Raw genomic sequence first — 12,785 nt, forward strand, 5'->3', positions numbered from 1 at the left:
AGATAATTTTTAAATTATATAGGAATCTGTAAATTGGATAAAGTCTATAGTTTATTTTCTTATTCATAGAGTACAGATGTCAACGAGATTATAAAGTAATTGAAACAACTAACCTAACCTAACTTAACTTAGTCAAATATATAGTATTGGACATAAGAAATATGTTCAATAGGAGGTAAGAAAAGCAACAAATAAATTATGTAGGGATCTGTAAATTCCGCGATGCTCGAAAATCTTTTTTTATGGTTCTTGAATACAGATGTCACTAGAAAATATTCTGATCGACGAAATATTAGTAGATTTAAAATGGAGATCACTCATTCAATAGAACATTGAAAAGCCTCCCTACGAATAATATAAGAATCCATAAATTGGAAAACTAGTCATTTCTTTATATCAATAGAGCATAGATGTCGATAGGAAATATTCCAATTTATGTAATATATTATTGGACATAAAATGGAGATTGTATTTTCAACAGATGGTAAGAAAGGCAACATGTAAATTATGTAGGAATCTGTATATTCCACGATGCTTGTAAACCTATTTTATATTACTTAAATACAGATGTCACTAGAAAATATTTTGTTCTAAAGCCGGTAACAAAGGTAACATGTAAATTATGTAGGAATCTGTAAATTCTACGATGCTTGTGAACCAATTTTATATTACTCGAAAACAGATGTCGCTAGAAAATATTCTGTTTCAAAGCCGGTAATAAAGGTAACATAACATAAATTATGTAGGAATCTGTACATTCCATGATGCTAGAATATATTTTGTTTAGAATACATATTAGTGATCATAAAATGGAGTTTGAATGTTAAATACGAAAGACAACGTTGATATTTTTTTGGTAATAGGTCATGGATGTTGCTAGTTCTTCTTCTAATGTGTCTTCCTTTTGAGTTTGGAACATATTGACGGTTAATTTTGAAGGAAATGTATTTGTCCATGAATTTTTGGGTCTAGGGAAAACAAAACTAGACATTTTAATAAAAAATTGTCAATATATTGACTTTATATACATCATCATTATATATAATTTCTAGATTACACATTATATATGTCAACGTTTAGAACTGCATCTAGTTTACAATGAATATTATCCGTTTTATTTTGTACAAACCATTTCTAAAATATCTAAAAAACTACTTTTGATTTTCTTTTGTATAAAAATTCTACTTTTCCTTGTTACAATTTCATTAAATTATCAGGTATCTCGATTACTAGTGTGTCACTAGGCTAATTAGCATACGATTTCTAACTGGCAGTCACACAGAAAAATTGATGAGGATTGAAAAGAAATCGTGCAAAAGGAAAAGTACCAAACTCGTTATTGAAATGAAAAAAGCGACAAAAAACACTAATATAATTGAAAGTAACAATCAAATATGTGATTTGTCTATTTTGTCCATTAGAATGTGTAAATATATACGAGGTATGGTGAAAAATACATTGAATTAATTTTTATAACAGCAGTTTGTTAGTTATTGCATCTCTTAGTATTAGTACATGAGTGACGAAGCATTGGTGTCAAAAAAATGTTTTCAACGAGTATAATACTATATTGTTCCTACGACCCCGTTTATATCAAATTATTATTAACAATATTATTAACAATTCAGATCACTTGCTGCAAATGGCTCATAGTTGGATCAGAAATTTTTGATTTACCTCGGATTTTCCTATTATCTATGATCGATTGGCTTGGTGCACAAAATGGGTGAACTGGAGCTTTTAAATAGAGAAATTTCACTACAGTTAACAAGATAAGAGGTCGTGGAGTTACATGTTTTGTTTTATATTCGGACACGACTACGTTGAGTCATTTTGAAGACAATCAAATAAATTTGTGGTATTCGTTTCCATAGATTTTTCACCTAGGTTAGGTTAGGTTAGGTTACTAGATGGCCTACACTCTAGAGGTAGTTCAATATGAGGTACAAGTCACCTGGGATCATATATCTAAGAACGCATTATCAATTTTTCTGTTTTTTGTTTCTCTACAGTTGGATATTTCTCCAATTTCAATCGATTAATTGATACTGGGCGTTCTATTTTCAATGTCACTTTGTGTTTTCTGTATATTTTTGTCACTCTTTGGTTTTTAAAGAAAGAAAAATAGTAAAAAAGTCATTCTAAATCGTCATTCGTTCACCAAACATTTCGTACACAAAACAACACGCCAAAGTTGGAAAGTTTGTTTCTAACGAGTTATGTACTCTATTTTTTCTATAAAAACTACAAAGTTCTTATAAATATTGGACTTGTTTTTGCATAAAATGAGCTTGAAACTACTTTTCGTTATATGTACTTTGCAATAAATGTGCGGGGAAGCCATTATTTACCACTGTATAATCCTCCTCAAATTTTTCCATTCTTTTATTGGAATTAAAGATGCAGTTGATAAAATAAGCTTCGAAAAAATAATTTGGGAAGCTAAAAATAATGAAAAGCTGTAAAATATGCAAAAATAATTCAATTATAAAACATTCTGTATCGATAGGTATTTCAGAAATATTTTGCAATTATTTTTTTTTCATATTCAGTTTTCGTAATGTCTACTACTTTTTTTTTTAATGCTGTAGTGCACTTTTTATAACAAGTGAATAAATATTGTCAACAGAATACAAGTATTCGTTCTAAAAAAATCTCCATTTTTTCTTTAAGGGGTGGAAAAAATGAAGCATAATATCTACAGGGCGAACCAACTTATTAACGTTCATCCAGTGCTACATAAATTCGGTTAATAATATTTTTGAATATCAAAATACCTCGGTCAACTTAAATTATGGAATAATCTGGAACACCCTGTAACAAATTGCACAATAACTCTGGAACTTGGTCCAATTCGAATTTTTTTTGTCAAACTATATATTTGTTACTTCACAATCTAACAACATACAATATAAAATTCATTTTTACATAAATATAAATTCGAGAAATTATTTTTTTTAAATTAAATTAAAGCATAATTCGAAGATAGCGAAAAAATTCCAAAATAATTTTATATTTTTACATACAACTGCCACCTGTATGTTACTTTATTGCCTGAAACAGTTTTATTTCATTAAAAACATTTATTTAATACATTTTGTCGCTTTTTTTGAAGTAAATTTCACTATTTTTGGGTATTCCTACTGACCGCGCCAATTATAACTAATAAATTACTTTCCTTTCATCCCCATTTGTAATATAAGTCATTGTTTTGGAATTATTTTGGAATTTTATTTACTTACATTACATATAAATTCGCTAGCATCGTTAATAATTTTTTAAAATATTTTACAACAGGTATTAGAAGTCTTGCAATTCCACAAGACACACACCTGCCAGAAATGAAGATTTCACAAACAAAAATGGCAGTTTGTTCAATTATACACGTTTATAAATAATTTGAGAAAGTAAATCCTTACATAGATATCGTATACAGGTGATAATTTAAAGAAAGTGCAGGGGATAGTTGCACCGGGGATTCACAAATCCGTAAGCAGCTCTAGAAGCAATCCAAATGCTGCTGCACATAGAATTATATCGAAACACCCCCTTGGTTTCGTACATAGACGATATATGGTGAAACGGAAGTCAATGCAAAATATCCAAGGCGATAAAGAATCCAGAAACGATCTGCTTTGAAGACGACACACTAAATTGAGTTGAAACTGCTTAAAAATAAACTATACAAGGATGGTTAAGTCAGGTTCTCGAGTGATCTAGAACCAGTTTAAAACAACCTAATCTAACCTACTACTCCGTATTCACAGTTACAAATCTGGTCCTTCGAGCCGTATATGAACCTAAGGCTCGAAGAACCAGAAATTGAAACGCGCAGGCTTGGAAATGGTGGTTGAGTTTTACGGATTTTTAATGATTTAGACATATGCAGAACTATTTGATCTACATATAGTTTGAAATATGTTATAATAAATTGATTTCAAAAGAAAACTTTCTAGAAAGATATTGGTGAAAGAATATGGTCTAGGAATCAATAAATTGCGAAGATTCTAGTAAAAAATCGATCAAATATATACAGGTATAAGTCAAAAGAAAAGTATTTGTTGTTGAAGTTGAAGTAGTTGTCAATTTGACGTTTCTGTTTTAGAAAATGTGTACGACTAATAAAATTTAGAAAAATACTTCCTAAAATTAACCCGTTACGTGAATTTCACTAGAAATAAGCGCCTTTTCGATCATCTATAATCATTTATACTAGAACTGTAATTTTTTTGTAAAATGCGGTCAAACTTCGGGGTCGCATCTTATTAAATTTCCAATATTCCGAATTTTGCAAATAACTCTAAATCTATGCAAAATTTCGAAAAACGGAAAGAGATAAAAAATGTAGTTTAAGATATATTCTACAAAAAAGGTCTCTTGTAATTTTTCCCTAAGAGCTGTCGTTTCTTTGTAAAATGTGCTCAAACTTTGGGTTCGCGTCTTACTAAATTTTCAATATTCGAAATTTTGCAAATAACTCGACATCTGTGCAAAATTTCGAAAAACGTGAAGGGATAAAAAATGTAGTTTAAAATATTTTATACAAAAAAGGTTCCTTGTGATTTTCCTCTAAGAGCTGTCATTTTTTTGTAAAATCCGCTCAAACTTTGGGGTCGCATCTTAACTGAATTTTCAATTTTCCGAATTTTGCAAATAACTCGACATCTGTGCAAAATTTCGAAAAACGTGAAGGGATAAAAATGTAGTTTAAGATATTTTATGTAAAAAAGGTCTCTTGTGATTTTTCCCTAAGAGCTGTTATTTTTTTGTAAAATGAGCTCCAGCTTCGGGGTCGTATCTTACTAAATTTTGAATATTCTGAATTTTGCAAATAACTCGAAATCTGTGCAAAATTTCGAAAAACGTGAAGGGATAAAAAATGTAGTTTAAGACATTTTCTACAAAAAAGGTCTCATGTGATTTTTCCCTTAGAGCTGTAATTTTTTTGTAAAATCCGCTCAAACTTTGGGGTCGTATCTTAACTGAATTTTCAATTTTCCGAATTTTGCAAATAACTCGACATCTGTGCAAAATTTCGAAAAACGTGAAGGGATAAAAAATATAGTTTAATATATTTTATACAAAAAAGGTCTCTTGTGATTTTCCTGTAATAGCTGTTATTTTTTTGTAAAATGAGCTCCAGCTTCGGGGTCGCATCTTACTAAATTTTGAATATTCTGAATTTTGCAAATAACTCGAAATCTGTGCAAAATTTCGAAAAACGTGAAGGGATAAAAAATGTAGTTTAAGACATTTTCTACAAAAAAGGTCTCATGTGATTTTTCCCTTAGAGCTGTAATTTTTTTGTAAAATCCGCTCAAACTTTGGGGTCGTATCTTAACTGAATTTTCAATTTTCCGAATTTTGCAAATAACTCGACATCTGTGCAAAATTTCGAAAAACGTGAAGGGATAAAAAATGTAGTTTAATATATTTTATACAAAAAAGGTCTCTTGTGATTTTTCCCTTAGAGCTGTAGTTTTTTTGTAAAATCCGCTCAAACTTTGGGGTCGTATCTTAACTGAATTTTCAATTTTCCGAATTTTGCAAATAACTCGACATCTGTGCAAAATTTCGAAAAACGTGAAGGGATAAAAAATGTAGTTTAAGATATTTTATGCAAAAAAGGTCTCATGTGATTTTTCCCTAAGAGCTGTAATTTTTTTGTAAAATCCGCTCAAACTTTGGGGTCGTATCTTAACTGAATTTTCAATTTTCCGATTTTTGCAAATAACTCGACATCTGTGCAAAATTTCGAAAAACGTGAAGGGATAAAAAATGTAGTTTAAGACATTTTCTACAAAAAAGGTCTCTTGTGATTTTTCCCTTAGAGCTGTAGTTTTTTTGTAAAATCCGCTCAAACTTTGGGGTCGTATCTTAACTGAATTTTCAATTTTCCGAATTTTGCAAATAACTCGACATCTGTGCAAAATTTCGAAAAACGTGAAGGGATAAAAAATGTAGTTTAAGATATTTTATGCAAAAAAGGTCTCATGTGATTTTTCCCTAAGAGCTGTAATTTTTTTGTAAAATCCGCTCAAACTTTGGGGTCGTATCTTAACTGAATTTTCAATTTTCCGATTTTTGCAAATAACTCGAAATCTGTGCAAAATTTTGGAGAAAGTGGACAAACAAAAATGTAGTTTAAGATATTTTCTACAAAAAAGGTTCCTTGTGATTTTCCTGTAAGAGCTGTTATTTTTTTGTAAAATGAGCTCCAGCTTCGGGGTCGCATCTTACTAAATTTTGAATATTCCGAATTTTGCAAATAACTCGAAATCTGTGCAAAATTTCGAAAAACGTGAAGGAATAAAAAATGTAGTTTAAGACATTTTCTACAAAAAAGGTCTCATGTGATTTTTCCCTAAGAGCTGTAATTTTTTTGTAAAATAATAAATATTATTTATCTATTTCGAGATATTTATAAATTGTTTTCACCGATACACAATCTGCCATTTCAATTCGAAAAGAATACCATATATACAATTGATAGAAGAAAAAAAATTACAACCAATTAGGCCCCAGAGAATTATCTAAAACGTTAACGGCGTCGAACCTCTCCATTTCGTTGAATATCTGTTTGAGTTCGGTTAGAGCGTTGCTGCTTCTATGTCTGGCTTCCCACAGATCTAATATGCAATCTGTCGGTGATGGTTTGGTGGCGAAGAAATTGATGTACCTATCGACTTTAAGAGCGTGCGCCAGCATTCTCCAATCGTTACCGCGTGGCGTGGGCGGATCGAGGCATTGACATAATTGTTTTCTAAGCGTTTTGGATAACCTAAAGTTGAAGTCGTCGCAAGTTGAAACACCTCTATCGGTTACGATCATATTTTTAGTATCGAGTCTTTTGGCACTTTTCGCGTATTCTACGCCTTTTCTGCTGTCGTTAGATTTCGTGGTTTCGCACGTTTTTGGCACAAATTCGTTGTGGTTGAATTTACCTGAACTCGTTTTTTCGGCTAATTCTATGCCGTCGTCTTTGCAGTGGATATCAAACACTTGGATGTAGTCGAATCCTTTTTGATTGACGCGTAGCTTGAAGTTCAACAATCTGCTGAGTTCGTAGTTTTCCAGGGTGAAAGAACAGTGCAAACTGTTACTGTTAGCCTGCCATAGATGTTTGAAAGGTATTTCTTGGTAATTAGTTGAAGGTTTCGCCCCCCAACCGTCGCTAACATTATCCACGGATAAACAGAGGTTGCTTCCGCCGTCTTGGAAGGTAATCGATCTCGGTTCGTCGAGGAGATATCCGCCGAGTCGTTTCTCTTGACCAAAAACGGTCTCCATTGATGAATCGGTATCTTCTAAAACGTAAACTCTTATACTATAATCTCCAGAGGATTGGAAACAAAGTTTCGGTCCGAATACGGCTAGCTTCAGTCTTTTTATCGCAGCTCCATTAGCTGATCTACCTACTATGACGTACCTAGCCAAAGATTCCGTCACTAAATAGGCAGAGGATTTGTCTAATTGACAGAAAACGTTCGTGTTTATAGTTTCTTGACCTAAAGTTGCCGCGTTTTGCCATTGGGAGTCGCTGCAATCACTTTGTAGTATAGATATCTGCCAGTTATTTCTTGTTATCTCGGCGCAGTGAGGTACTTTTAATACGACGGCTTTGTTTAAAGAAATATTCGGTCCGCAAGATACTACAGGACTCAATTGAGTTAAGCCTTCGGCTAATTTAGGCCTGAAACAATCTTCGTTGAGTATCGATAGAAATAATTCTTGTTTTCTTGTTCTGGATAGGGCTCCTTCCGGAACTAAAAGACTAACTGACGATTCGGATAAATTCAAAAAGCCTCCCACGTTGGATAAGGTGGAACTGGTGTAGTTACCACTCGTTGTGGGGGTTACCGCATACGCTGTTGGTAGGGTAGCTATTGGTAAAGTAACTGTATCCGTCGCTACTTCGTATGTCGAATCGGCTGAAAACAAAAATATTGTCAACAATTAACAATTGTTATAATCGCAAATTACACTTACAATTATTGGTAAAACCGCTGAGTTGACTCCTCTTGCCGCTGGAGGATTCCAGAGTCGAACTGGTCGCCGGTGACATTTGGATATCGCTTCCGGAAGTTAAATGAGGTACGTCGTAATGGTGTTCTGAAACGGAACGTGTTACCGACGACGCTGGGTTCGTGTAAGGGTATTCGTAGCACGGTGGAACGGTTTGAGTAACGTCCGGTTGTAGCGTTAGTGATTTCTTATCTGGATCGGGAAAAAACTCCGGATGGTAATCTGGAAAACGAAAAAAGATCAAATCGTTTGATTCTCAATCACGATAAACTGGAGAATAAAGAAAAACAGTTGTCAGAAACGGAAAAATTTAACAATCTATCGCCTGAGAAGACTAGGATACGTTTTGTAGTAGTTTTTTCGTGTTCTAACAAATTTTTTCAACTTCGGATTCTTCTTGACGTCTCTCGAAATATTTATGTAAGTTTCTTCTTGTTGCCTTTTAACATCTTTACGTTTTAATTGTCTTTTCTTTATGTTTAGTTTCAAAAACGGCATGAGAATATAATGAGGTTCATTTTTAGAATTTCTTCCTGTTAGTTTCGCGCTTTCATCATTTTTTTTACGTTAATAAATTTATTTTTCGTTTTATTCTTGATGTCCTTTAACTTAATTGTCTTTTCTTTTTGGATTTCAGCCTCAGAAAACGGATTTATTATACATTTCTGGCGACTTTTCTTGTGGTTCAATTTCTTTTTTCGAACTTTGGGAATATTGAATACAAAGTCAGTCGTTCTTTCTGTTTGTTGTCGTACATTACGTTGTGTTTTTCTGTTATTAAATAACGTGGTTTTTTTTTATGAAATACATGAATAAAAGCTGCGCTACCTGTACAATTGGTATAAAATTATTATAGTTCAGTGATCGTATCTCCTGACGCACGAAAATTAGTTATGTCGTTGATTTTATGGATTTAGGCAGGGTGCTTTATCGATACAGTGAAAAAGTGGAGGGATAAACAGTAGTTTAAGATATTTTCTACAAAAAAGGTTTGTTGTGATTTTTCCCTAAGAGCTGTAATTTTTTTGTAAAATGAGCTCAAACTTCGGGGTCGCATCTTACTAAATTTTTAGTCTTTCGAATTTTGCGAATAACTCGAAATCTGTGCAAAATTTCGAAAAACTTGAACGAATAAAAAATGTAGTTTAAGATATTTTCTACAAAAAAGGTTCCCTGTGATTTTCCTGTAAGAGCTGTTATTTTTTTGTAAAATGAGCTCCAGCTTCGGGGTCGCATCTTACTAAATTTTGAATATTCCGAATTTTGCAAATAACTCGAAATCTGTGCAAAATTTCGAAAAACGTAAAGGGATAAAAAATGTAGTTTAAGATATTTTCTATAAAAAAGGTTTCATGTGATTTTTCCCTAAGAGTTTCATTTTTTTGTAAAATGCGCTCAAACTTCGGGGTCACATCTTACTAAATTTTTAGTTTGTCGAATTTTGCAAATAACTCGAAATCTGTGCAAAATTTTGAAAAACGTGAGAAGATAAAAAATATAGTTTCAGATATTTTCTACAAAAAAGGTCTCTTGTAATTTTTCCCTAAGAGCTGTAATTTTTTTGTAAAATGAGCTCAAACTTCGGGGTCGCATCTTACTAAATTTTCAATTTTCCGAATTTTGCAAATAACTCGAAATCTGTGCAAAATGTCGAAAAATGTGAAGAGATAAAAAATATAGTTTCAGATATTTTCTACAAAAAAGTTCTCTTGTGATTTTTCTCTAAGAGCTGTTATTTTTTTGTAAAATTAGCTCAAACTTCGGGGTCGCATCTTACTAAATTTTCAATTTTCAAAATTTTGCAAATAACTCGAAATCTATGCAAAATTTAGAAAAAAGTGAAGGGATAAAAAATATAGTTTAAAATATTTTCTATAAAAAAGGTTTCATGTGATTTTTCCCTAAGAGTTTCATTTTTTTGTAAAATGCGCTCAAACTTCGGGGTCGCATCTTACTAAATTTTGAATATTCCGAATTTTGCAAATAACTCGAAATCTGTGCAAAATTTCGAAAAACGTAAAGGGATAAAAAATGTAGTTTAAGATATTTTCTATAAAAAAGGTTTCATGTGATTTTTCCCTAAGAGTTTCATTTTTTTGTAAAATGCGCTCAAACTTCGGGGTCACATCTTACTAAATTTTTAGTTTGTCGAATTTTGCAAATAACTCGAAATCTGTGCAAAATTTTGAAAAACGTGAGGAGATAAAAAATATAGTTTCAGATATTTTCTACAAAAAAGGTCTCTTGTAATTTTTCCCTAAGAGCTGTAATTTTTTTGTAAAATGAGCTCAAACTTCGGGGTCGCATCTTACTAAATTTTCAATTTTCCGAATTTTGCAAATAACTCGAAATCTGTGCAAAATGTCGAAAAATGTGAAGAGATAAAAAATATAGTTTCAGATATTTTCTACAAAAAAGTTCTCTTGTGATTTTTCTCTAAGAGCTGTTATTTTTTTGTAAAATTAGCTCAAACTTCGGGGTCGCATCTTACTAAATTTTCAATTTTCAAAATTTTGCAAATAACTCGAAATCTATGCAAAATTTAGAAAAAAGTGAAGGGATAAAAAATATAGTTTAAAATATTTTCTACAAAAAAGGTTTCTTGTGATTTTTCCCTAAGAGCTGTCATTTTTTTGTAAAATGCGCTCAAACTTTGGGGTCGCATTTCAACTGAATTTTCAATTTTCCGAATTTTACAAATAACTCGAAATCTGTGCAAAATGTCGGAAAACGTGAGGAGATCAAAAATATAGTTTCAGATATTTTCTACAAAAAAGTTCTCTTGTGATTTTTCTCTAAGAGCTGTTATTTTTTTGTAAAATTAGCTCAAACTTCGGGGTCGCATCTTACTAAATTTTCAATTTTCCAAATTTTGCAAATAACTCGAAATCTATGCAAAATTTAGAAAAAAGTGAAGGGATAAAAAATATAGTTTAAAATATTTTCTACAAAAAAGGTTTCCTGTGATTTTTCCCTAAGAGCTGTAATTTTTTTGTAAAATGAGCTCAAACTTCGGGGTCGCATCTTACTAAATTTTCAATTTTCCGAATTTTACAAATAACTCGAAATCTGTGCAAAATTTTTGAAAAACGTGAAGAGATAAAAAATATAGTTTCAGATATTTTCTACAAAAAAGGTCTCCTGTAATTTTTCCCTAAGAGCTGTAATTTTTTTGTAAAATGAGCTCAAACTTCGGGGTCGCAACTTACTAAATTTTCAATTTTCCGAATTTTGCAAATAACTCGAAATCTGTGCAAAATGTCGAAAAACGTGAAGAGATAAAAAATATAGTTTCAGATATTTTCTACAAAAAAGGTCTCTTGTGATTTTTCTCTAAGAGCTGTTATTTTTTTGTAAAATTAGCTCAAACTTCGGGGTCGCATCTTACTAAATTTTCAATTTTCCGAATTTTGCAAATAACTCGAAATCTGTGTGAAATGTCGAAAAACGTGAAGAGATAAAAAATGTAGTTTAAGATATTTTCTACAAAAAAGGTCTCTTGTGATTTTCCTCTAGGAGCTGTCATTTTTTTGTAAAATGTGCTCAAACGTCGGAGTCTGCGGGAAATTACGTCCCCGGCTGAAGAAGAAATTGCTGTTTCTCCTCAAAAACTCAACATTTCGGGACGAAAGAAAGTGCATTTCACTCGTTAGAGTCTGTACTTTTAAACTGCACTTGCGAAAAAATTCAGACTTGTTAAATTTTTTTGGTAAACAGCACGAACGGGATTGTTTTTTGCTGATTGCATGGGTGTACTTGAAATACATGTGGCTGTGAATCTGCCACTCCCAGGAGCGAATCCTTACTTGAGGTCGTTAATTAGACGATTACCTTTAAAATGAGACCAATTATACCTTTGAACTCAGTCTGTGATAGGGAAAAAACTACTTTTACTAATGTTAGATTTTTTTGACAAGTTTCTTATAAGTTGTTGAATACCAGACATTTTCGCAAAATAATGAGAAAACTAAAACATACATTTTGTAGCTGTTGTTGATGATTTTTAATATATAATATTTTCTCTATTTTTGATAAATAAAGTTCCCACAAGAATAGCGCGTTTTTAAGGATTATCCCTGTCCCACACTTAAGTTTAGAATACTTACAACAATCAGGATTTTAAAAGAGATTTCTGGCATTTTAGAGTTTTTGTAGGTTAGGAAAAATCATATTTGAGCTTCTTCGGAGATAATTTCCAGCTCGGCATTTTTTTTATCTCTAAATTTCAAGTCATTTTTGAGTTATTCGCAAAAAATGCAAAAGATTCAGTAAAATTCGCTGTTTGTAAGAGTAATTTTGAGATTAGGAAAAAATCATCGGGAAACAACTTTGTAGGAAATTTTTTGAACTACATTTTTGATCTCTTCACTTTTTTCGAAATTCGGCACAGATTCCGAGTTATTTGCAAAATTAGAAATTTTGAAAATTTAAACAAAAATATATCGTTTAGCGGCCAAAATTTTGATGTTAACTCTTACTGTATCGATCGTAAGTCCAGAAAATCAGCGATATAAATAATTTTCGTGGGTTTTGGCTCTAATTGGGTTGGACTCACTGGATTATTAGATATAATGCCTTCTAGTGTCGAATTTTTTAAACCGCCATAACCAAAGCAATATACAGGTCACTTCTTTGGTAGATTATCTAATTTTTTTCCAGTAGAATCATGAGGAAATATTATGGAGATAAAAAAAACATGGTGGATGGAAATCTACGATGGTAGCAGCGCTCTACGTTGATCATTTATAGAAATGGAAAAG

General features: G+C 31.8%; 1 protein-coding gene across 2 annotated transcripts in view; it reads right to left on the minus strand.

Annotated features, from left to right (window-relative positions):
* Positions 1 to 990: 990 nt before the first annotated feature.
* LOC130453213 (netrin receptor UNC5C) overlaps positions 991 to 12,785 on the minus strand; it is a 327,846-nt gene continuing 316,051 nt past the window's right edge. Inside the window, exons 8-9 of one of the 2 annotated variants that reach the window (XM_056792838.1) lie at positions 7,990 to 8,247; positions 991 to 7,931 (exon numbers count right to left, since the gene is read on the minus strand). In XM_056792838.1, coding sequence (XP_056648816.1) covers positions 6,505 to 7,931; positions 7,990 to 8,247 — 1,685 coding nt within the window. In that variant the 3' untranslated portion in view covers positions 991 to 6,504. The remainder of the gene's footprint in view (positions 7,932 to 7,989; positions 8,248 to 12,785) is intronic. The other variant, XM_056792837.1, reaches the window with a different exon arrangement.

Source organism: Diorhabda sublineata, chromosome 2 (genome assembly GCF_026230105.1).
Source record: "Diorhabda sublineata isolate icDioSubl1.1 chromosome 2, icDioSubl1.1, whole genome shotgun sequence".
Classification (NCBI taxonomy): domain Eukaryota; kingdom Metazoa; phylum Arthropoda; class Insecta; order Coleoptera; family Chrysomelidae; genus Diorhabda; species Diorhabda sublineata.